Raw genomic sequence first — 23,507 nt, forward strand, 5'->3', positions numbered from 1 at the left:
TTTTCCCAATAGTTATATTCTTGCTTCCAGTATTTGTAGGGCCTGCATCTTTAGATTCAACATACTGCAGATTGAAAATTTCAGTCGTGGTTGCTTGAATCCACACATATGGATGTGGAGGGCTGACTATGGGACTTGAGTGCCCTGGAGTCGTGGTACACATGGAAGTAATCCACCCATCCATACCAAGGTGCATCTATGCTGTAGGTGACAAACACATACAAAATAAGAACTTCTTGGAGTTCCTGTTGTGGTGCAGCGGAAACGAATCCGACTAAGAACCATGAGATTTCGGGTTCGATCCCTGGCCTGGCTCAGTGGGTTAAGGATCTGGCATTGCCAAGAGCTGTGGTGTAGGTCGCAGATGCGGCTCTGATCCCACGTTGCTGTGGCTCTGGGATAGGCTGGTGGCTACAGCTCCTATTGGACCCCTAGCCTAGGAACCTCCATATGCCACGGTTTGGCCCCCCCCCCCCAAAAAAAGGAACTTCTTTCTCCCAACCTTGACCCTGCTAAAGGTAGCAACTCTTAATAGCTTCTTATGTATTTATTCAGCGTGTGTGTTTGTGTGTGTGTGCACGTGCACACCAAGGAAATTTAGTTGAGGATATAGAGCAGTGGCAGGTGTAGCTTATCTCAGGCAGCTTTTCCTGGCCTCCAGTTTCCTGATAAGGTGTGGATAAGCCACACCTAATCAGATGTGGCTCTGGGCCTGCTAAACAGCTGAATGTTTGCCTTACAAGTGTTTTATAGCTAGGGCCTATCACCATTCTGGTTGATTTATTCCAACAATTTTTGTCTTTCCATTTAGGGAGATATTTATATGTAAGATTCTCTTGAACAAAACTCATTTAGTCATAACTTCATCCTGTGGGGAAAAACAAGAGTCAGTGCAGCAAAAGAGATCTATGATACTGTTTTTTTGGACCACATTCTGTATTAGAGAGTCATTTGGAGTAAATCTTTTAAATTAGAATTGGGATTTTGGTTGCATAGAAGTAAGCTTTTAGAAATGTTGAAAAACATGCTATTTAAATCTTATTCTGCTTTCTTTCCCTGATGAAGATGTAGCAGTGAAAGTTTTAACACATTTTAAAAAACATGGGTCAGTGAAATAAGAAAATTGCTAAAATGAGTTTTCACATTTGTGTGTGTATGTTAAATATATGCTAAGATCTCCTGCTAAAGAACTTCGTTGATAAAATTGGACTTGATAGTGTGAGTAAAATAAAAGTTCAGCAGTCATATTTACAGATTGCACCTTTAATCTCTGATTTTTTAAAAAAGGTTTTGTTATGTAACATTTCAAACTGTCACAAATAGATTAATGTAATAAACTTCCCTATAAACGGTATCTAGATTCAACAGATACAAGCATATGGCTGATAGTTGTTTTAACCCTTTCCCTCTTGCTTCTCCATGCTTTTGCTGTATTGTTTTAAAATAAAATCCTACACAGTATCTCTTCATGTGTAAATAAATACTTATGTATTCTAAGAGATAATAACTTCTTTTTAAACAAAAAAACACAGTACCATTGTCATACTGTTGTTGGCTTTATCTTCCAGGTTTTAAAATGACTGTCAGTATTATTACTATAAATACCATGGTTACTGAATTCTCTTCAGGATTTTTTTGTAGTTCTATCTTTGCCTACTAGGGATGTATGACCATATTTTGAAGTCTCTAAAATAAATATTTTCTGTGATCAAGCTTGATACACAGGTTCATTTAATTTGTTTTTGGTTTATTTTCCATTTGATGTATTTTTGTTTTACTATTATTTAAAATATTTCCATGGTTCTAAAACAAGGTAATTCAGAAGTCTAATGCTTCCTTTCCTTTTAGATAGTCAATGGAGCCTGTGAAGTCTCTGATAAAATAATGATAATTTTGTGTATATGTGTGTGTGTTGAGAGAGCCATGGTTATTTTCTATTTTTTAAAAAATATTCTGTGAGTGTTATATATACATATATACACACACATATATAGTTATTTATATATATGCAAACATATATATATATATATATATATATATATATGTATGATAGAGCAGTGATTCTCAAACTTTTTTGGTCTCAGGATCCCTGTAAACTTAAAAAAAAATAACTCAGAAGAGCTTTTATTTGGCATGTAATAGAATAAAAGAAAATTTAGGAATATTTATTCACTTAACACACCCATTATGTGTTTTTTTCCATGAAAATAACTCTATATTCTGAACTCAAAATATTGGTGAGGAGACTGGATTTGCTTTATATTTGCGTATCTCTTAAATGTCTGGTTTAATGGGAGGCAGCTGCATTCAAACAGTTGTCTCATGTAGCCTCTGGAAAACTCCACTGTACACTGGTGAGATAATGAGAGTAAAAGACTATCTTAGTGTTAAAACAAAAATAGTTTCAACCTTTCAGGGGCCTGATGAGTCCCAGTTTTGTACTCTAGATTCTGTTGAGCAGAGCCCTGGGGCTTGATTTAGATTCGTTGTATTAGCTTAGTTTTGTGTTTGTTGGTTTGTCCTTCAGAAGGATGGGAGGCTACTGAAAATTAGTGTCTGGTCTTATTCGTGTGTGTTTCTTGGTCCTGCTAATGGAGATCCGCTATCCCCAATCCTACCCCCACCCCTGTCCCATCTGCTATTGGTCCTCCCCTGTGGCCATCCTTTGGAGTGTGCAGAGATGAGGTGCCTCCTGCAGATGGGCACACCCCTTATCCTCCTGCTGTGCGGTCCTTGTTTCAGTTCCCTAGCATCGCACAGGCCTAGGTCACCTTTGCGGGTCTGGTCCATATCTCTGAAGGAGCCCCCTGGCGATCTACCATTCAGGCAAGTTGACGTTGTTTCCCGTGTTTGTCCCTGCATCCTGCCAGCCAAGGTGTGCCAACAAAGGCTATCTCTGCCCAACCCCAGTCCATTGCCACATAACTGGTGGCTGACCAGTCACCATGATTCTGGAGGGCCATGTGGCAGCCCTCATTTGTGCAAGCCCAGCAGTGTTTCTGACATCTCTCTCTGCACTGTGTCCTGCCTACGGAACACCTCTTGCCTCCTTTTCACTACTGTGCTCTTTCTGTTCCTGCAGCCTGAGAGCTGGCTGGGGAGATAGGACAAGGTGGGACCGCTTTGCCCTGTGATTGCACTGGCCCACCCACACTTGCACTCATCCCACCCTAGGTGGGTCATCCTGAGGTAGAACGTGCCTATCTCTAAAGGTAACCCACAGGACTCTAAGCCCTTCCAGCTGATGTTTGAGCCCTTGTTCAGCTCCTACCTGCAGAACTGTGGTAATTCTAGAACTAATCCATGCCTTTGGGCAACAATAGCTCTGCTCTGATGATTCTAGATAACCTGGATTGCATGTCCTGTGGCCTCTTCAAGAAGTCATTGTGCCTACCATGGTTACCACTGTGTCTGGGAGTCCAGATAATGGGAAATCTGGGTTCAGTTCCACAGAGGAAGCACGGTAATCAGCTACCCCAACCAAGGAAGGCAGTGATGATTAACAGCTGGAGTTTTTCAAGGTCCGGTAATTGGAATGAGGCCACTTAGAATCCTTTAAGGCTGACCCATTGCAGGGCAAATCTGGCCTGCAGCTGAAGAAATCCCTAGTTTCAATGGCAAGGTAGTGAATTTCGTGTAGTTAAAATGCTGTGTGATCTCCTGTAGGGCAGTGTGTCTACACTGGGGAGCCTCTGTTCCATCCTCATCCTCTGCTTCTTGCTTGTCCTGGCTCTGAGCCAAGTTTCCCTGGGCTGAAATATGCTCTTGAGGAAACTGGGGTACTCAAAGAAGGCTGCCTGCACACACTGCCCCTGAGAATTGTGGAAGGGGAATGTGGTTCAGTTTCGTTTGTGTTAGAACTTTGGTTGCAGAGGCCTGTTAGGTGGAATGATTGGGAGATTGGTATTGTATCACTAGAGCTCACAGTCTTCAATTGATGCAGTTCTGACCAGAGAATAAGCTTTTGCCGTGGATGTTTCCATTAATTAAGGATGAAGGTGAAAATGGGAGGTTTGAAGAAATTCCAAGCCTGTGTCGTTCTGACCATAAATGATGCCAGCGCCAGTGTTATTCCCAGTAATGTGCTGGCAGCTTCTAGGAAACCACATCCCTCAAATGTGGTAGCTGGAGTGTCTGGTTTCAAAGCTGAAGTTGAAAAGGCACAGCTATGTAACCTACGCCTAATTTGACTCAAGCTGGACAGCCCTACTCGACTCCATTGCAGGCAGGATTGGCATGTTGATAGCTCTTCCGTGGGTGGTTGTTGCATGACCTTTTCTTTTGTTTATTGACAACCAGGGAGACTAGTGTGCTAACCACTTAGGTTACCCTGAAAGTTCAGTATCCCTAACTTTGACAGATGTTGTTGAGCAGCCAGAAGTCATTGATGCTCTCAAGTGGCTGGGACTTTGCCACACTGCCCCGTGTGTGCACATCCTAGTCTGGCAGGTGCTGGGGGTTGATTATTAAATCCTTTCGTGGTAGGCTCTGGGTTGCAGTTATTCCTCATTAATGAGGAATTCCCTGTAAAAGAGTCAATCAGAAGCTTTTATCAGGTCCTTCCCTCTTGCTCACCCTGCTGCTGGGCCCTCAGATTGCCACTTGGGGTTTGCACTTAGCCTTGGTGGATCGCTGAGAAGATGGTCTAAATAAAAAGTCGCAACCAGGTTTTGGTTGGTGGTCCTGTGGCAGGACCACATTAAAGAGCTAACAGCAAGATGGATCTGTTTCAGTCATCTGTGTGTCATCTGCCACCCCAGGTAACTCTGACAAGTAGTGCCCTGAGAACCACTTGGGGTGTGGGCAGGGGTGGGGTAGGGAGGGGTGTGGAGGGAGTGAGGAAAGAGCTGCTGCCCTCTGGCTGTGGACCCTGTAGCCCTGAGCTCTGGTAGTTTCTGCATAATGCAGCCTCTCTGGCGCCTTCACGGTCTTGGGGTGCTCCCCCCATTTTGTGTGTGTATCTTCCTCTAGTGGTGAGGTGTGTATGTGTGTGTATGTATGTGTATCTCCCTCTAGTGGTGAGATATCTCCAGGTCCGTGTGTCTTCCTCTAGTGGTGAGGTGTGTGTGTGTGTGTGTGTGTGTCTCCCTCTAGTGGTGAGATATCTCCAGGTCCGTGTATCTTCCTCTAGTGGTGAGGGGGGTGTGTGTGTGTCTCCCTCTAGTGGTGAGATATCTCCAGGTCCGTGTATCTTCCTCTAGTGGTGAGGGTGTGTGTGTGTGTGTGTGTGTGTGTGTGTGTGTGTGTGTGTGTGTGTGTCTCCCTCTAGTGGTGAGATATCTCCAGGTCAGTGTATCTTCCTCTAGTGGTGAGGGGGTGGGTGTGGGTGTGGGTGTGGGTGTGGGTGTGTGTGTCTCCCTCTAGTGGTGAGATATCTCCAGGTCCGTGTATCTTCCTCTAGTGGTGAGGTGTGTGTGTGTGTCTCTCCCTCTAGTGGTGAGATATCTCCAGGTCCGCTCACTGCTGTTTTTTCCCCCAAGATGTGTTTTAATGGAGTTTAAACTTAGGACTGGACTTAGGATTTTAAACTGTTAGGACGTGAGCAGTGATGTGATTTTGCATATTTCTATTTATAATTTGTTAGTAATGAGAGTGCGGTTTTAAATAAATCCACTGTTTGTTATTTTCAATTTTGATTTATTTACAGAGTTCTCGTACAAACCAGCAGTTGACCTTTTTGTATAAGAGAAAATTTGAAAGTTTCAGATATACTTGCTTGTCATCCTGATCACACCTTTCATTTCTTCATTTTTTTTTTTTTTCTTTTTAGGTCCACACCTGTGGCATATGGAAGTTCTTAGACTGAGGGTTGAATCAGAGCTGCAGCTGCTGGCCTACACCACAGCCACAGCAACACCAGCTCTGAGCCGCGTCTGACCTATACCACAGCTCATGGCAACGCCAGATCCTTAACCCACTGAGCAAGGCCAGGGATCAAACCTTCCCGTCCTCATGGATACTAGTTGGATTCTTAACCCTTTGATTCACAATGGGAACTTCCCATTTCTCCATAATGTTTATTAATGCTTTATCTAGTGACTGTGTCTTGCTTTAACATGGAGTATTTTAGTTTTTGGTAGTCTTTTAAAGTTATAGCCAAAGATAATTCGATATTTCTTTTTCATTAATAGACATATGTAGAGTGTGTCGGTCAGAAGGAACACCTGAGAAACCTCTTTATCATCCTTGTGTATGTACTGGCAGTATTAAGTTTATCCATCAAGAATGGTGAGTCATCCTTTTAGGAAATTTTTATGTCTGAGCTTCACTTTTGTTACCTTGTAATAAGGGGGACTATTTTAATGAATTTTCTCTTTAGTTAATTTTTAAAAAATTGTATTGTGAAAATTGGAAAATTGTGCATATTTCTTATTACCATACCATGACATTTTGGTATATTGTCTTCCAGGTACATGTGAGTACCCATTTATGTATTTCTACTGTGGAGAGCTTGTGTTGTTCATTGGAAGTATTAGAGTTTTCTAGTTTTGCTTGGCATGGTTATAACTTAGATTTATGAAATGCTTTGTGTCAGGTAATACTCAGTGCTTTTATACATTTTTACCCATTTAAACTTTAAAAACAAAACTGTGAGATGGAATATTGTGATAATGATGATGCACATGAGGAAACTGAAGCATAAAGAGGTTCAGTAACTTGTTCTAGGTCACACAGCCAGCCATTTAGTGACAGACCTGCCATCAGGTAGCAGTATCATCAGACCAGTATCAGAACTGATGTTGATGCTTGGAGATTCTTCTGTGTTCAGGTGACTTTGAGGAGATTACAGTTTACACTAATTAGTTAATTTGTTCAGTTAATCTAAACTGCTTTGTAATAGTAGAAATACATGTTTTTAATCTTTACCTGTTATAGTTCATTGCTCTTAGAGGTCATCAATGATAATATTCTAAATTTAAAATTGTAGAAATTCTGTGATATGTAAAATTTAAAGTTTCTTTGTTATGAACACTGTACTTAGGAATGTATTTGTAATTGCAGCTTAGTTCAGTGGCTGAAACACAGTCGAAAAGAATACTGTGAATTATGCAAGCACAGATTTGCTTTCACACCAAGTAAGTTCTTTAGTTTGCTCTATATTTCTAGGTTTTAACTGGCTGTGTAAGTGTTTAAACAATTTTAAAACAACTGTTTTCAATTTATTTTGTCTTTCATAGAAAGTACAACATTTTTTCTACCATATGGCTATAACACTTTGAATTTTTTTTTTTTTTTGCTTTTATAGGGCCGCACTTACAGCATATGGAGGTTCCCAGGCTAGGGGTCCAGTCGGAGCTACAGCTGCCAGCCTATGCCAGAGCCACAGCAATGCCAGATCTGAGCCATGTCTTCGACCCACAGCACAGCTTACACAACGCCAGATCCTTAACCTACTGAGGCGAGGCCAGGGATAGAACCCGCAACCTCATAGTTCCTAGGTGGGTTTGTTTCTGCTGAGCCACGATGGGAACTCCAGTTTGTGGGATATTTCTTTTTCCCTTTTTTTATTTTTTTATTTTGGACAAGTTCAAATATATACAAAGGTATAATGAGTACATATGTATCCATCACTCAGTTTCACCAATTTTCAAGTCATAACCTTTACATGTCATTACTTATGCTCTTGTTCCCTACTTTTCCATCCTTATTAAAGCAAATCCTGTTATTTACGATTTCATCTCTATATATTTTATCATGTGTCTCTAAAAAATAAGGGTTCTTAAAAAAAAAAAAAACAAACAGAGCTGGAGTTCCCGTCGTGGTGCAGTGGTTAACGAATCCAACTAGGAACCATGAGGTTGCGGGTTCGATCCCTGCCCTTGCTCAGTGGGTTGATGATCTGGCGTTGCCGTGAGCTATGGTGTGGGTTGCAGACGTGGCTCGGATCCCGTGTTGCTGTGGCTGTGGTGTAGGCCGGTGGCTACAGCTCCGATTGGACCCCTAGCCTGGGAACCTCCATATGCTGTGGGAGCGGCCCAAGAAATAGCAAAAAGACAAAAACAAACAAACAAAAAACATAGCTATAATATCATTATTCACCCAGAAAAATTAATGATGAAGGAGTTCCCGTTGTGGCTCAGGGGAAATGAACCCCACTGGTATCCATTAGGGTGGGGATTCAGTCCCTGGCCTTGCTCAGTGGGTTAAGGATCCCTCATTGCCATGAGCTGTGGTGTAGGTTGCAGACGTGCCTTGGATCCCTCTTGGCTGTGGCTGTGACCGTGGTGTAGCCTGGCAGCTGCAGATCTGATTAGACCCCTAGCCTGGGAACTTGTGTATGCCACAGGTGTGGCCCTAAAAAGTAAAACATAAAAAATAAATTTAAAAAATTTTAAAAAAGGAAAAATTAATGATGCTTTGAATTTATCAAATATCTATCCCTGTTCAAATTTAGGATAGCTTTTGAATTAAGATTGCTATAGGTAGGGAGTTCCCGTTGTGGTGCAGCGGAAATGAATCCGACTAGGAACCATGAGGTTTCGGGTTCGATCCTTGGCCTCGTTTTCAGTGGGTTAAGAATTTGGTGTTGCTGTGAGCTGTGGTGTAGGTCGCAGACATGGCTCAGATCTGGTGTTGCTGTGGCTGTGGCATAGGCCAGCAGCTATAGCTCCAATTGGACCCCTAGCCTGGGAACCTCCATGTGCTGCAGGTGCGGTCCTTAAAAAAAATAAGCAGAAAAAAAGATTGTTTAGGTTGGAATAACAATAATAAAGGCAAAGATTTAATTCACTTTTAAAAAGTAAGACTTGAAGCTCAGTATTTTATAAAACCTATGGTAAATATTTTTTAAGTTTTTAAAATTCCACTTATATTTTATAATTCCTTTACCTGTTGGCTGATATTTAATGTAGTTCATCTTAAATAAGTAGAGGTTTCTACTGGGAAGTAATCAAGAATTTGAAGCATATTTTCATTCTTAGATACTACCACATGGCCCTCCCCCCCTTCCCCAAAGGTGGGTTTTTTTTTGGTTTTTTTTGGAGGGGGATTTGCTTTTTTTAGGGCCGCACCTGCGGCATATGGAGGTTCCCAGGCTGGAAGTGCAAACTGTGCTGCAGTTGCCAGCCTACACCACAGCCACAGCAACATCAGATCTGAGCTGCGTCTGCAACCTACATTACAGCTCAGGGCAATGCCAGATTCCCATCCCACTGAGCGAGGCCAGGAATTGAACCCACAGCCTCATGGTTCCTAGTTGGATTCATTACCGTTACACTACGACGGGAACTTTCCGAAAGGTTTTTTTGTGTTTAATTTTTGTTTTGTTTTGAGTGTCTTGAATTACTAAGTATAAATTCTGTAAATTAGTTTTACTTGGTTTTTATGTGATGAGTATATATTAATATGATTAAAATCATTACAGTTTCACTTTTGAAGCTTTATATTCATTGAGTTCAAAAAAATAGCAATTTTGTTATTTTTTAGTTTAATTTTTTTAGGGCATAAAAACTGTACAGCGTAAGGTTTATTGCAAATCACAAGACCAAATAATGTTTTCATGACATTTGATTGATAGGAAATACTCATCTGAGCTTTTTTATTTTGAGGCCAGTAAAAGCTTGTGTTTGTACCTTTTAGTTTTCATTCGACAGTCATGTTCTCTGTCAAAGAAAACTACTGGTTTAATGACTTGCTCCTATGTATCAAATATCTTCTTTTTTTGGGGGGGGGGTCTTTTTTTTTTTTTGCCATTTTGTTCGTCCTCTCCCTCGGCATATAGAGGTTTCCAGGCTAGGGTTCGAACTGGAGCCATAGCTGCCGGCTTACGCCAGAGCCACAGCAACAAGGGATCCGAGCTGTGTCTGCAACCTACACCACAGTTCATGGCAATGCCGGATTCTTAACCCAACTGAGCAAGGCCAGGGATCGAACCCGCAACCTCATGGTTCCTAGTTGGATTCATTAACCACTGAGCCACGACGGGAACTCCCAAATATCCTGTTATAAGTAAGTGATCTTTGTGGATGTGTTGTAAAAAGTTGCCATTTGTTAATTGTTCGTTCCTTAATATTTATTCATGTGAACAGTTTTGTAATAGTGCTCTCATAGATTTTAGATCACTGATTTTAAAACTTTATCATAATTATTTGTTTTGGCCTTGCTGGAGGTACCTGTGGTGAAGCAGTGGTTTTCATTGGCACCGTTTAAGAAGGAAATCTATCTAAAATGTGGTAAATAGGTTCTGGTGCCAATTCCAGAGTGTGTGTGTTGGGGGGGTGGTTTTCCCTTCAGTAAGCAATTCTGCAGGCACCAGCTGGCTATCCTACAACTTAACTCAGTTCCAGTACCATCTACCCCAAATTAGTATTTGATTCCACAGGTTGAGGACTCAGTCCTGAAAAGACTGGGGCTCCTCATACCCTTTCAGATAGCATTCTCAAACCCAGGCTGTTACCTGTTCTTTTGACTTTCTGACCAACTGTCTTTATTTGTGTATTGTTTATTAAATTATGGACGTCCCATGGCATATGGAGTTCCTGGGACAGGGTTCAGATCTGAGCTGCAGCTGTGACCTTTGCCACAGCTGTGGCAATGACGGATCCTTTAACCCACTACACCCGGCCAGAGATTGAACCTTCATTCTGGTGCTGCAGAGACACTGCACATCCTATTGCATCACAGCGGGAACTCCTGACTTTAAATTGGAGGTTCCCAGTGACCCCTTCCTTGGATTCAATTAATTTGAATTGAATGGCTGATAGGACTCAGAGAAACATTTTACTTACTAGGTCATCAGTTTATTATAAAAGGATGTAATTTAGGAACAACCAGATTGAAGAGGTGCATGAGGTAGATGGTATGTGGAAAGGGAGAATGCACCATTTTCCCCAAATCTACTTGTGTTCACCAACTTGGAAGCTCTCTGAACCCCAGTCCTTTGGGGTTTTTATGAAGGTTTCATTACATAGGCACAATTGATTAAATCACTAATTGGCAATTGATTCTACCTTCAGCCACCATCTCCTCCCCAGAGTTTGGGAGGGTGGGGCTTAAAGTTTGAACCCTTATGTTTCTTGGGTGATTTCCCCTGGAAAACCCACTTTGTACTACCCCCTCCTCCAAAATCATTTTATTAACATAACAAAAGACACCTTTATGGCTTATGTTGTTAGAAAATTCCTAGGGTTTTAGGATCTGCGAGCCTGGGACTGTGGACAAAGACCAAATATATATGAAAATAGTGGGGAGAGGAAGGGTCTAACAAACCCCGTAGGCTGTTTGCTCCTACAGGAAGTGACCCTGCTGCAGATTTTGTTGTTCATTTTGAGTGCTATTTCTAAGGCTGATATTGGGGGAATGGTTTTTCCCTGATGACAGGCCATCAACTTCACCTTTTGCTCCTGTTTGCTTTATATGATTTTTTATAGTTTTGGAAGCCACATAATTGTTTGGCGGCTAAAATGTGTAAATTAGTCTTGCAGGAGTTCCCATCGTGGCACAGTGATTAACGAATGCGACTAGGAACCATGAGGTTGTGGGTTCGATCTCTGGCCTCGCTCAGTGGGTTAAGGATCCGGCGTTGCTGTGGCTCTGGTGTAGGCTGGCGGCTATAGCTCCACTTAGACCCCTAGCCTGGGAACCTCCATATGCTGCTGGAGCGGCTCAAGAAAAGGCAAAAACACACACACAAAAAAAGTGTAAGTTAGCCTTGCAAAAAGCTCCTGGTTCTGGAGTGCCCGACGTGGCTCAGTGATAGCAAACCTGACCAGCATCCATGAGGATGCAGGGTTGATCCCTGGCCTCGCCCACTGGGTTAAGGATCCAGCACTGCCATGAGCTGTGGTATAGGTCATAGATGGAACTCAGATCTGGTGTTGCTGTGGCTGTGATGTAGGCTGCAGCTCAGATTCGACCCCTAGCCTGGGAACTTCCATATGCCGCAGAAGTGGCCCTAAAAAAAGGGGGGGATAAAAAGTTCCTGGCTTTGAGGGATGTGTACTTCTCTGGAATCTTTTTTTCCCACTCAAAGGCCGGATTGTTGGTTTCTATATTTCTTATGTGATTTGCTCTCATAAATGCCTTCTGGGTAAATGTATTATAATTATTGTATTCATTTTTCTTACAGGAAAAAATATTTACGTGCAATGCAAATGCTGAAAGTTAAGATAGTTCTGTATGCCTAGAAATATGTTATTTTTGAATCTTTGTGAAATTATATTAACATTTCCCCCCTTATAGTTTATTCCCCAGATATGCCTTCACGGCTTCCAATCCAAGACATATTTGCTGGTCTGGTTACAAGTATTGGCACTGCAATACGATATTGGTTTCATTATACACTTGTGGCCTTCGCATGGTTAGGAGTTGTTCCTCTTACAGCATGTGAGTATTCGTCCCTCTCAGGTTGGAGTTATGAAACATTGCATAACTATGTCATGTTATAAAGTAATCATCATATTTTTGTTTGAGTTATATTTAGTTATTTGATATTATATATATAATGTCATGTATTGGGAAAGCCAGTAGAAAACATTGTTCTCCCAAATTAAGAAGCATTTTTTAATAGGTCGGTTTCTTGAGTGAACATGGGAAAGAAAACTACAGCATACAGAGGCTAATAATGAAAGTTCATTATTTGAAAGAGTGAAGTTCCCATTGTGGTGCAGTGGGTTAAGAATCTGACTGCAGCAGCTTGGGTTGCTGTGGAGGCTTGGGTCCGATCCTGGCCCAGTGCAGGGTTAGAGGATCTGGCATTGCTGCAGCTGTGGTATAGGTGAAAAGGAATTGAAAACACAAAATCAAACCATAATTTGAAGGAACTTGAATTTTATTCCCTGAAGTTTATTAGCACTTTAAGGATGGCAAAAAATGAATTCTTCTGAGATTTTTTTTTTTAATTCCACTTTAAAAAACACTCACATATCTAATAGTGCTGAATAATTGGAAGCATATCTTTAAATAAAAGGCTCTCTGGGAGGCTGATATACTAATAATCCTTAGTTGATTCCTTTTAGGTTGTTTTTGTTCTTAAAGACATGGGAAGGCCTTGGTAGTATATGGTGCCAGAACATACAGATAGGATTGTTTAGCTTTAAATGCTAACAAGGCTTTTGAATAAGTATAATTAATGTCCCCCGTCTCCTTAAAATAAAATAAACTCTATCATTTATGAAAATGAAAATCTTGGAAGATACACTAAATAGCAGATAGCTACTGTTGAGGAGTGAATTAGTGAACTAGAAGATTGAGCAAGGAATTCTCTAGGATGTAATTCAGAGGCAAGAAGTTGCAAGTATGAGGGAAAAAATTGAGAGTTGGAGGCTACATCTAATTGTTTCAGTATCTGTCTAGTAAGTAGTTCCAGGAGGTAAAAGATTAAAAGAGAGCTGACTGTGATAAAAGAAAAGGCAAACCTAGAAAAAAATCTAAAGTTTTCCAGTGCTGAGTAGGGTGGTGTATAGATGTTATGCTTCCAAATTATCCTACAAAGTAATGAAAATCAGACTGGCATCAGACTCAATTAGCAACATTGAATGATAGAGCACAGCAGAATGTCAACATTTGACAAAATTTTTGAACCTAAAATCTTTTACACATCAATTATTCTTAGATGGAAGAGCAAAATAGAGTCATTTCAATAGATGCAAGTTTACCATCTCAAAAAAGGGAAAAAAGTGAGAATATGTTTTACTAAAAGAAGCAGGTAATCAGAGAGAAAGTTCTGAGTTACAAAGAGAAAGAAACAAGTGCTTCTTATAGCTAATTCATAATCATTTTTAGCCTAAAATACTTAACAATTTTTAGGTACCAATCTGAAATTAAAATTCTAAATGAACTGACATGAGAGAAATTGTGGGGGGAGAATAAAGCTTTTTCGGTCATTTGTCTCATTTGTGGGGAAATTATAGGTACTTTAGTTGAAAACAGGGAAATATAGTGTAACTATGCATTAAAAATACAGAGATAACCAAACAGAGTCCATAAGCAGACCCACACCTGATTAACAGCAAAAATGCCACCGTTCAGGGGAGGAAAGATGGTCTTTTCAATAAATGATATGGCATCAACTGAATGGGCATATGGAAAAAAACAAACCATGTCATTGCCTCTCAACTGACACAGAAGTCAGTTCAAGATGGATCATAAACCTGAATGTGAACAATAAAACCAAAAAACTTCTGAAAGAAACTATAGAACAACCATAAAAGAAAATCCTGAGAAACTGGACTTAATTAAAATTGAGAATTTTAGTTCTTGCTTAGATACCTTTAAGAGAGAAGGGCAAGCTACCACGTGAGAGAAGACATTTGCAGTACACAACCAACAAAGGACGTGTATCTAGGGTGTTTAAGGAACTATAAATCATTAAGAAGGCAGACAAGCCAGTTTAAAAGTGGACAGGGGGAGTTCCTTGTGGCTCAGTGGTAACAAACCTGACTAGTATCCATGAGGATGTGGTTTTGATCCCTGGCCTCCCTCAATGGCTTTAGGATCTGGCATTGCCACGAGCTATGGTATAGGTCATAAACGCTGCTCGGATCCCACATTGCTGTGGCTGTGGTGTAGGCTGGCAGCTGCAGCTCCGATTCGACCCCTAGCCTAGGAACTTCCATATGCCACAAGACTGGCCCTAAAAAGCAAAAAAAAAAAAAAAAGTGGAAGGAGTTCCCTGTTAATGCAGTGAGCTAAGGATCAGGGTTGTCACTGCAGTGGCTCTGGTTGCTGGTATGGCTCTGGTCTGATCCCTGGCCCAGGAACTTCCACATGCTGCTGGCTTGGCCAAAAAACAAAAAAAACAAAAAAAACTGGATAGTAGATTTGAGCAGGTGTTTCTGGAAAGATGAATATGTGAATAGCCAATAAGCACATGAAAAGATGCTCAGTATCATTAGTCATCAGAAGATACTGCTATCTTAGTCACAAAAGATACTGCTACATACTCAGCAGAATGGTTGAAATGAAAAGAAAGACAGTGCAAAATGTTTTTTAGGATATGGAGCATCTGAACATGTGTACATTGATAGTAGCCATATATACGGTGTAGCCACTTTGGAAAGCTGTTTAGCATTATCTACCAGTGGTAGATATTACAGATATTATGATCCAGCAGTTCTTTTTATGGGAATGTAGCTAACAGGAATAAGAGCCTTGTGTCCACTAAAAGACAGGTGTGTAAGAATGTGATCAGTGCAGCTTTGCTAATAGTAGTTTAAAACTGGAACCACCCAGATGGCTATCAACAGTAGACTGGAGACTGTGGCTTATCCATACATGTAATAATACATCATAGAGAAAAAAAAGAGCTGGCTTTTGTGACGTAGGATAACATGGATGAACTTCACTTTGATAAAAGCAAGCCAGGAACAAAAGAGTATGGGTTGTAGATTGCATTTATAGGAAAATATAAAATAGGCCAAATTGATCTCTAGTGATAGAGATCAGAATAGTGATTACCTTTTGCTGGAGATGCTGACTGGGAAGTAGCTTGAAGGAGCCTTCTGGGGATTAGAAATGTTGAGAATCTTAGCTGGGTGGCAGTTACTTGGATAAATACTAATATAAATATCCACTAAGACATACACTTAAGATGTATGTAAATTTTACCTTAATAAAAAATAACAAAACTTAAAGGTAAATAAGAAATAAGATGGTGAGTTTTTATCTTAAGCAATGGAAATAGCAAACAGTGAATACAATTTGCGAAGTCTGACAGAAGGCAGGAAAGACAAGAAAGGACGGCACAAGAAGGGGAATAAAAGAGAAGGCTAAGATTAGAGTATTTGTGGTCAGAGGGTTTAGATTTCTCTATTGCAAGATAGAGCCTCAAATTGTTTATGTATGAAAGTGTTCTACTTTAAGAGGTAAATACAAAGCAGCCCAAGTTAATGCTAGAAGGATTTGTTTTAATAGATGCTGACAAAATAGAGGAACAGTATTAACCAGATGTTATTTGAGATGAAACACTTTACATGAGGAAAAGCATTGTATCTCATACTGATAAAAGGCATAGTCTACTAAGAAAACTTAAGAATTTTTATGCACCAGAAAACAGGATTTAGAAGAATGTAAAACATTCACAGTCCTAAGACTAACACACTTTGTTGAAATTAGTGTATCAGAGTGTCAAAGATTAAGTAAAGACTTGGAGCGTTTGAGTAACAGATAACAAGCTTGATTTCTGTTCTGACTTGTTTATACGTACACTCACACACAATTTAAGGCTAAATTATACCACACAGTAATATTCTGTAACTTCTTTAAGTTAGCAGTGTAGCTATGGCTGTCTTTTTATGTAAGAAGGTATTGAGCTACTTTTTTTTTTCTTCCACCTGTGGCATATGGAAGTTCCCAGGCTAGGGTTTGAATTGGAGCTGCCACAGCAATGCCAGAGCTGAGCCGCATCTGCAACCTACACCTCAGCTTGTAGCAACACCAGATCTTTAACCTATTGAGCCCGAATCCTCATGGTTATTAGGTTCTTAACCTGCTGAACCATACAGGAACTCCTGAGCTACCTTATTTTTAAGTGTTCTAGTAAGGAGGCCTTTAATTTATGAATTTTTTTCCTTTTCTTTTCCTTTTTTTTTTTTTTTGGTCTTTTTAGGGCTGCACCCGTGACATATGGAAGTTCCCAGGCTAGGGGTCGAATCAGAGCTGTAGCTGCTGGCCTGTACCACAGCCACAGCAACTTGGGATCCGAGCCGCGTCTTCGACCTACACCACAACTCAAAGCAATGGTGGATCCTTAACACACTGAGCAAAGTGAGGGATGGAACCTGTGTCTTCTTGGATGCTAGTCAGATTCATTTCTGCTGAGCCACAACTCGAACTCCTAAATTTGTTTTCTTATCTGCAGACAATTGGCTTGTCAGTTTTACTTTGTTATAAGCATACTTGCTTTGAATATTTTGATACACATATGTAAGTAATTTATGTTACAGAAAATCTTTTTTTCTTTCCATTTTGTCTTTCCATTTTGACTTGGCCTTTGAAAACAGCCATGTAAGTCACTATATTTTTGGCGCAAGGCTATAGGGAATGCGTCAACTAATACACAAGGGCTGGTTTGAAAGAAAACCTCAGCCCTTGGGCCCCATTTCCAAATCTGTCTGTTTCTGCCTTTTCTAAGAGGATAAGGGAATGGTTGTGTCTTCACACAACTTCATCTTTTCCTCATGGCCAGGTTTAAGATTTTTGCCCTGCTGAGACCTTCAAGTCTTTATTTTTAAAACATTGGTTGTTAGTTTGCTATTCATAGCATTGAAGCATGTATTCTACCGAAAAGTCCTCTTAATTTCAGAACTGTGTACTCTCAAAACTTGATTTTCATGATCAGACTTCAAATGAATTTTAGAATTTTAGGTTAGCAATTCTCCATATTCTAATTTTGGAGTTCTTTTCTTGAAAAAAATTTTTTTCCTTTTTGAAACATCTAAGCTCATTCAATAAAAACAGGTAAGTACATCTAGAAGGAATCTAAACTTTAAACATGATCGTGGAACATTTATTCTTTGTTGTCACTATTTTTAATGCTTGACCTTTATTTATTTATTTATTTTATATTTTAGTATTTTGAGACTCAGGCTTGCAAAGACTAGACTGATACATTTCCTTAGTGGCATTCCCAGTGTTCCACTTCACTCTGTTTAATTAAGTGACTGAGTTTATGGTGAGAGTTGTGACTGTATGCCGTCATGCCTTTTTTGGCAGGCCGCATCTACAAGTGCTTGTTTACTGGCTCTGTGAGCTCACTACTGACACTGCCACTAGACATGCTGTCCACGTGAGTATTGAACCTTGTCAGGATGGAAATGGTGCTCATTTTTCCTCCATGTACTTATATTTGTTGTAGTTTTCAAAGTCCTTCTGTTCCAAGGACAAATAATTTATGTTTCCTATTCTAATGGTATACAGTGGTATGCACCATATATAATGGTATATACCATTACAGGTGCACTGCAAGTAGCTGACATATATAAATGATGTTTTAAAACATACTTGTCTGAAAGGACTGTTTGGTGATGGATGGAGGGACAACTAGTTAAACATACTGCTATGTAGTGCAAGAAATATACTATTCCATATAGTCATATGCTGAGAGTTCATTTATTTATTTATTTATTTTAGGGCAGCACCTGAAAGTTCCCAGGCTAGGGATTGAATCAGAGCTGAAGCTGCTGGCCTACACCACAGCCACAGCGATGCCAGATCCGAGCTGCATCTGCGACCTACACTGCAGTTTGTGGCAACACCACATCCTTTAACCTGCTGAGCCAGGCCAGGAACCAAACCTGCATCCTCATGGATACTAATTGGGTTTTTAACCTGCAGAGTCATAACAGGAACTCCCGAGAGTTCATTTAAACATGCATTAACACAGATATTTGAATTCAAAATTCTTTTTAAAATATTTTTTGTGATTATTTGAATATGGACTCTTAAAAACTTGCTCACTGTAGTTTTACTGTATCTAAATTGAATACGAAGCATTGTAATTGTAGTTTCTTGGGAAAAACATATTCGTTTTATTTATTATTAATGTTAGAATTAGAAATACTATAAGTAGTTAACTATCTCAAGATTATTAGAATGTTATGCTTACAAAACATTGCAACTGTATTTTCTCAATCTTCTTTTGTACACAACTGACCTTAGGTTTCTGAACCCTATGTCGGTAAAGGCCTTTAATATAAGACTCCCTCTTGTAGAACAGAAGCATTCAGAGTATGTTACCATAAAAAAAATAAGCCAAATGGCAACAGAAGAGAGCAGAAGAGGATATTACATTTCTGATAGAACTCAAGGAGGAGGTTTTTTTAAATCTCTTGTGTCTGCATCATTGTTTTTAGTCATAGTTGAAAATACTTAGAAACATTAGGATGTGTCTGCCACTTGTTTTTCCTACTTGCTGGTGATACCTTTTTGGATAGAACGAGGAGGCAAGTTTGAAGAATTGAAGAATTGTTAGTTCCAAATAAGGCAGTATTCTACTTTCCTACCACCTTTACTTTTTTTTTTTTTGCCTTTTTTAGGGCCACATGTGCAGCATATGGAAGTTCTCAGGCTAGGGGTTGAATTGGAGCTGCAGCAGCTGGCCTACACCACAGCCACAGCAACCCAGGATCCGAGCCTCATCTGCGACCTACACCACAGTTCATGGCAATGCCAGATACTTAACCCAGTGAGTGAGGCCAGAGGTTGAACCTGCATCCTCATGGATACTAGTTGGGTTCATTATCATTGAGCCACAACGGAAACTTCCCACCTTTACTTCTTATTGGTAGAACCATTAAACATCTGGTTGTTTGGCAAGTATGATCACTTAGGTGATGCAGTAAGGTAGCTGGTTGTAATAGAACCCTGGCACTGCAGTAAAAAAGTTGTTGCATCTACCAGTTTTTTAGTGACTTTAGGCAAATCACTGGACAGTTCTGACCGCTGTTTTCTCATCCATAAGATGGAAAAGATCATGCCTCAGGGTTTTGGATGGGCTGTTCAAAGATTAAATCCACAAATGTATTAAAAATTATATGTGAGCTTACTTACTGACACGGGATGAATGCTGGAGGCTTAATGGGGATAGTTGAAAGAAATTGTAAGCATGGATTGGTTTTATAATCTCATACTGCCTTTTAAAATTTGAAGAATTGAGCCAGTTTTTCTGAAAGTACATGTAACTAAATTACTCATTTTTTTCAGAGTAGTATTTCATTTTCTTTATAGAATACATTTTCTGAAAGGTTACTTAAAATTTGATAATGCTTAGCAGCTGCTGCATACTCTGAAGTTCAGTCATCAGATCACCTCTAGGCACATTGTATCAGTTAACTCTTGCTGTGAAACATACTGTCCCCAGAACTTAGTGGCTTAAAACAATGGCTGTTGTATCTGTTTGTAATTCTGGGGGTTAGCAGTTCCAGTTGAGCTCAGCTAATATGCATGTATTTCACTGGTGTTGGATAGTATAAGATGGAGTACCTTGGTTCTTCTGCATGGCCTCTTATCTTCTGGAAAGCTAGCAAAGCTTCTTTACATGGTGATCTCAGGGCAGCATTCTAAAAGAGTGAGAATGGAGGAGTTCCCGTTGTGGCACAGTGGTTAATGAATGCGACTAGGAACCATGAGGTTGTGGGTTCGATCTCTGGCCTCGCTCAGTGGGTTAAGGATCTGGCGTTGCTGTGAGCTGTGGTGTAGGTTGCTGACTTGGCTCGGATCCTGCGTTGCTGTAGTTCTGGTATAGGCTGGCGGCTACAGCTCCAATTAGACCCCTAGCCTGGGAACCTCTATATGCCGCTGGAGTAGCTCAAGAAAAGGCAAAAAGACAAAAAAAAATAGTGAGAATGGAAACTTAAAAGTCCTTTTCTAGGCTGTAGAACTTGGGAAATACCACTTCTGGTCCAGACAGTTCACAAACCAGCCTAGACTCAAGGTGTGAGGGAAAAATAAAGCCTACTATAAAAAGTTCGTCACCATTTAAAATCTACGACAAGCAGTTGCTATTCTTACTGCTGATGATGAGGAAGGAGTAGAGGAGGGGGTATTTTAGTCCCAACCTATCAAAATTTTAGTGATCTGGAGAGTTCCTTAGCAAGTGGGTGATTAGTGTTCCTCTTTACAGATGAAGGTGTATTCCAGGTGATATCTCAGGGCCATGTCAGTTCACTCTGGAGCTATGAGCCTGAGGTCTCTCAGAGACCTTCCTCAGGTTCTCCATGAAGGAAGAAAATCAAGGCATTCTATCCATGTGACAGTGAAATCCAAGGGCTGCCAAGATTCCTGACTTACCTTTGCCAGGGAGGGACAACGCCCCTTCAAGAGGAAAAGAGCAAAGAAGTCTTCAGTATTAGAATATTTTCCTGATATTCCCTGTATCTTTCTGTATCATTATAAAGGAACCATACTTGATTTGTCAGAATTTGTTGAGGAATTAATATACTTTTGGTATATTTGCAGTTAGCATCAAAATTTAATCTGCTTTCTGAGACATTTGTAAAATGTACCACAGGCTTCTTTGCCTCATACATCATGTGCTGTGCATCTCTCTGCCTGCCTTTTTATCTTGTCTTTGGGCCTTTCGAGAGGCCCTGCTCCACCTTTCTGATTTGCTAATTCTGTTCATTTTCATGGCTTAGGTATCAACTAACCTGGTTTGTGAAATTTATATGTAAAATAAGGATACAGAAATTCTTCATAAGGGTTGGACAGAGTCCTTTACCTTTGGTAAATCACATATACCTAATTCTTGATGTTTATCAAGTTTTCGGCTACTTTTGTTTTTTTTGCATTCTGCCATCCTTTTTCTCAGCCATGTCCAAAGAGAGGCTGGATAGCCGAGTTGGCTGATTTGTGTAGTTCTGATGTTATTCTTTGCCTTCTATAATATAAACACATAAAGTACCAAATTTGAAATAAACATATATGGCCAGCTTGTAAGATAGATAAAGTGTCACCATCCTCAGAAATAATTCTTTTCGAGAGACTGATTTTCACAGGAAGTTATGACTGACTTCTCTTGTTCTTTCTGAAATTTTTGTGTAAAATGAATATTGTTACCTTTGATTTCTTAAGTGTTCTTTAGAGTAATCTTATGTGCTTTTTTTTTTTTTAATAGGGACAATTTATTGGCGGATTGTTTGCAGGGTTGTTTTGTGGTGACATGCACACTCTGTGCGTTCATCAGCCTGGTGTGGCTGCGAGAGCAGATCGTCCACGGAGGAGCCCCGATTTGGCTGGAGCATGCTGCTCCGCCCTTCAATGCTGCTGGGCATCACCAAAATGAGGTAACTCCCTCACCCCCTAGTTCACTTTATTTGGGTAGGTCATAAGCCTACCCAAATTACTGTCACCTTCTGAGACCTAGACTCTTGACTCCCATGACCCTTATTGCAAAGCATGATAGTGACAAGGTTTGGGAGAAGGTTGAAGGATGTAAAGGAATGCTGTTGTGACTTTGCCTTTTGGTTTCCTAGTGAGATTGTGAGCAGTATTTGGGGGTTTACTGATGTGCTTATTCCCTTTGCCTGGGTTAACTGCTTAATGCTGGCCTGGCATGCAGCTGAGGAGGCCCCCTACCCACTTTGTTCACTAGTTTCTTCATGTGTAAAATGCTTCATCTTTGTTGCTCTTAGTAGAAACATTACCCAAAGTAGAAAAAATGGAACGGCGTTGATAACAGTCTTGTACAGTTTTACTTTTATGAGAGATGACACACTTAGATACAAGGGCATTTGCTAGAGGCTTGAGAAGAGGATATGAGAAATGATATTTAGTATCTTGCTTGCTGAGAAATTATAGGGCTGAAAATGTAAAAATATTGGCTACTTAATATAAAACAATTTGCACTTCATAAAATGTCGTTGTAAAAATCTGACTAAAATTAGCTCAGAATGATAATTAGCACCTTAATTTTTCATTAAAAGACCTGCTTTTTTTTAGTGTGAAGACTGATTTCATAAATTCTGCCATGCCCTTTACAGAATTAGGAGTACAGCTTCTTTGAAAACCGCACATATGAAAAAGGGAACTATGAAGCAAGGATGCTGTTCTTACTACATAATATTACTTTTATCATTTTACCTCATAGTTTGAAGCATTCTTTTAGACTCTTCATTAACTCCATAGGAGTTCAGTGTTTTGATTGGCTACAGATGGGCCTTTGCATTTGGCAGAGGCAGCAGAGCTCAGGAAGAGCCAGTGTGCATGTGGGAGCTGATAAAGTCCATGTGGTTAGGCTTACCATAGCTCCCGAGCAGGAATTAGAAACCTTTTCCCAAGTGTTAACTGATAACTGAGAATTGAGTTATATGTCAGTACATGTGTAAACAAACAGATATGTATATATACACACACATTTTCATCCCTGAAGTGGTCAGTAGAGACAAGAGATGCCTTATGAAAAAGGATTGTGGAATGATGAATCTAACATAATCAGATTCATTAACCCATTTTCTATAATGCTGCGTGAAATGTTGAAAGTTCTACTGAATGAATACACACACACACCCACAGTTAACTCAGTTTATGTTCTTATTTAGTAAGGTGATCCAAATTCAGGTACGCTGAGAAGAGATGTCCTTAGAGGTGTTTTTTTAAGTTTTAATAATTTGTGTCTGTTTGTTAGTTTTGATTCTTTAAATGGGAGAGTATGATATGGAAGTAGAGCAAAACTGAGACAAGTTAGCCAAATTTCTGGGCTCCTCTGTCATTTTAGGCTCCAGCAGGAGGAAATGGTGCTGAAAATGTTGCCCCCGACCAGCCTGCTAACCCACCTGCCGAGAATGCAGTGGTGGGAGAAAACCCTGATGCCCAGGATGACCAGGCGGAGGAGGAGGAGGAGGAGAATGAGGAGGAGGATGAAGCTGGAGGGGAAGACGCAGCTGATGCCAACAATGGCGCGCAGGGTGAGTGAGGGCTGCCAGCCATCCTTACCCCTTCTTCAGACCACGAGTCCATTCTCAGTTTACCTTGAGGAGGACTAGAGTTTTCAAAATTTAATGGTTTGAAGTTCTATTTCTAAGTTTTTATTTTATTTTGGCAAACTCACATTTATGGATCTACTTTTGCAG

At 40.2% G+C, this 23,507-nt stretch overlaps 1 protein-coding gene across 3 annotated transcripts in view; it reads left to right on the plus strand.

The window, feature by feature from the left end:
• Positions 1–23,507, plus strand: part of MARCHF6 (membrane associated ring-CH-type finger 6) — an 86,797-nt gene that overhangs the window by 16,097 nt on the left and 47,193 nt on the right. For 2 of the 3 annotated variants that reach the window (XM_047770051.1, XM_047769961.1), the window contains exons 2-7: positions 6,132–6,228; positions 7,003–7,076; positions 12,181–12,324; positions 17,653–17,725; positions 21,554–21,722; positions 23,153–23,342. In XM_047770051.1, coding sequence (XP_047626007.1) covers positions 6,132–6,228; positions 7,003–7,076; positions 12,181–12,324; positions 17,653–17,725; positions 21,554–21,722; positions 23,153–23,342 — 747 coding nt within the window. Of the gene's footprint in view, positions 1–6,131; positions 6,229–7,002; positions 7,077–12,180; positions 12,325–17,652; positions 17,726–21,553; positions 21,723–23,152; positions 23,343–23,507 lie in introns of those variants that run through there. The other variant, XM_047770141.1, reaches the window with a different exon arrangement.

Source organism: Phacochoerus africanus, chromosome 1, assembly GCF_016906955.1.
Source record: "Phacochoerus africanus isolate WHEZ1 chromosome 1, ROS_Pafr_v1, whole genome shotgun sequence".
NCBI classification, from domain to species: Eukaryota; Metazoa; Chordata; class Mammalia; order Artiodactyla; family Suidae; genus Phacochoerus; species Phacochoerus africanus.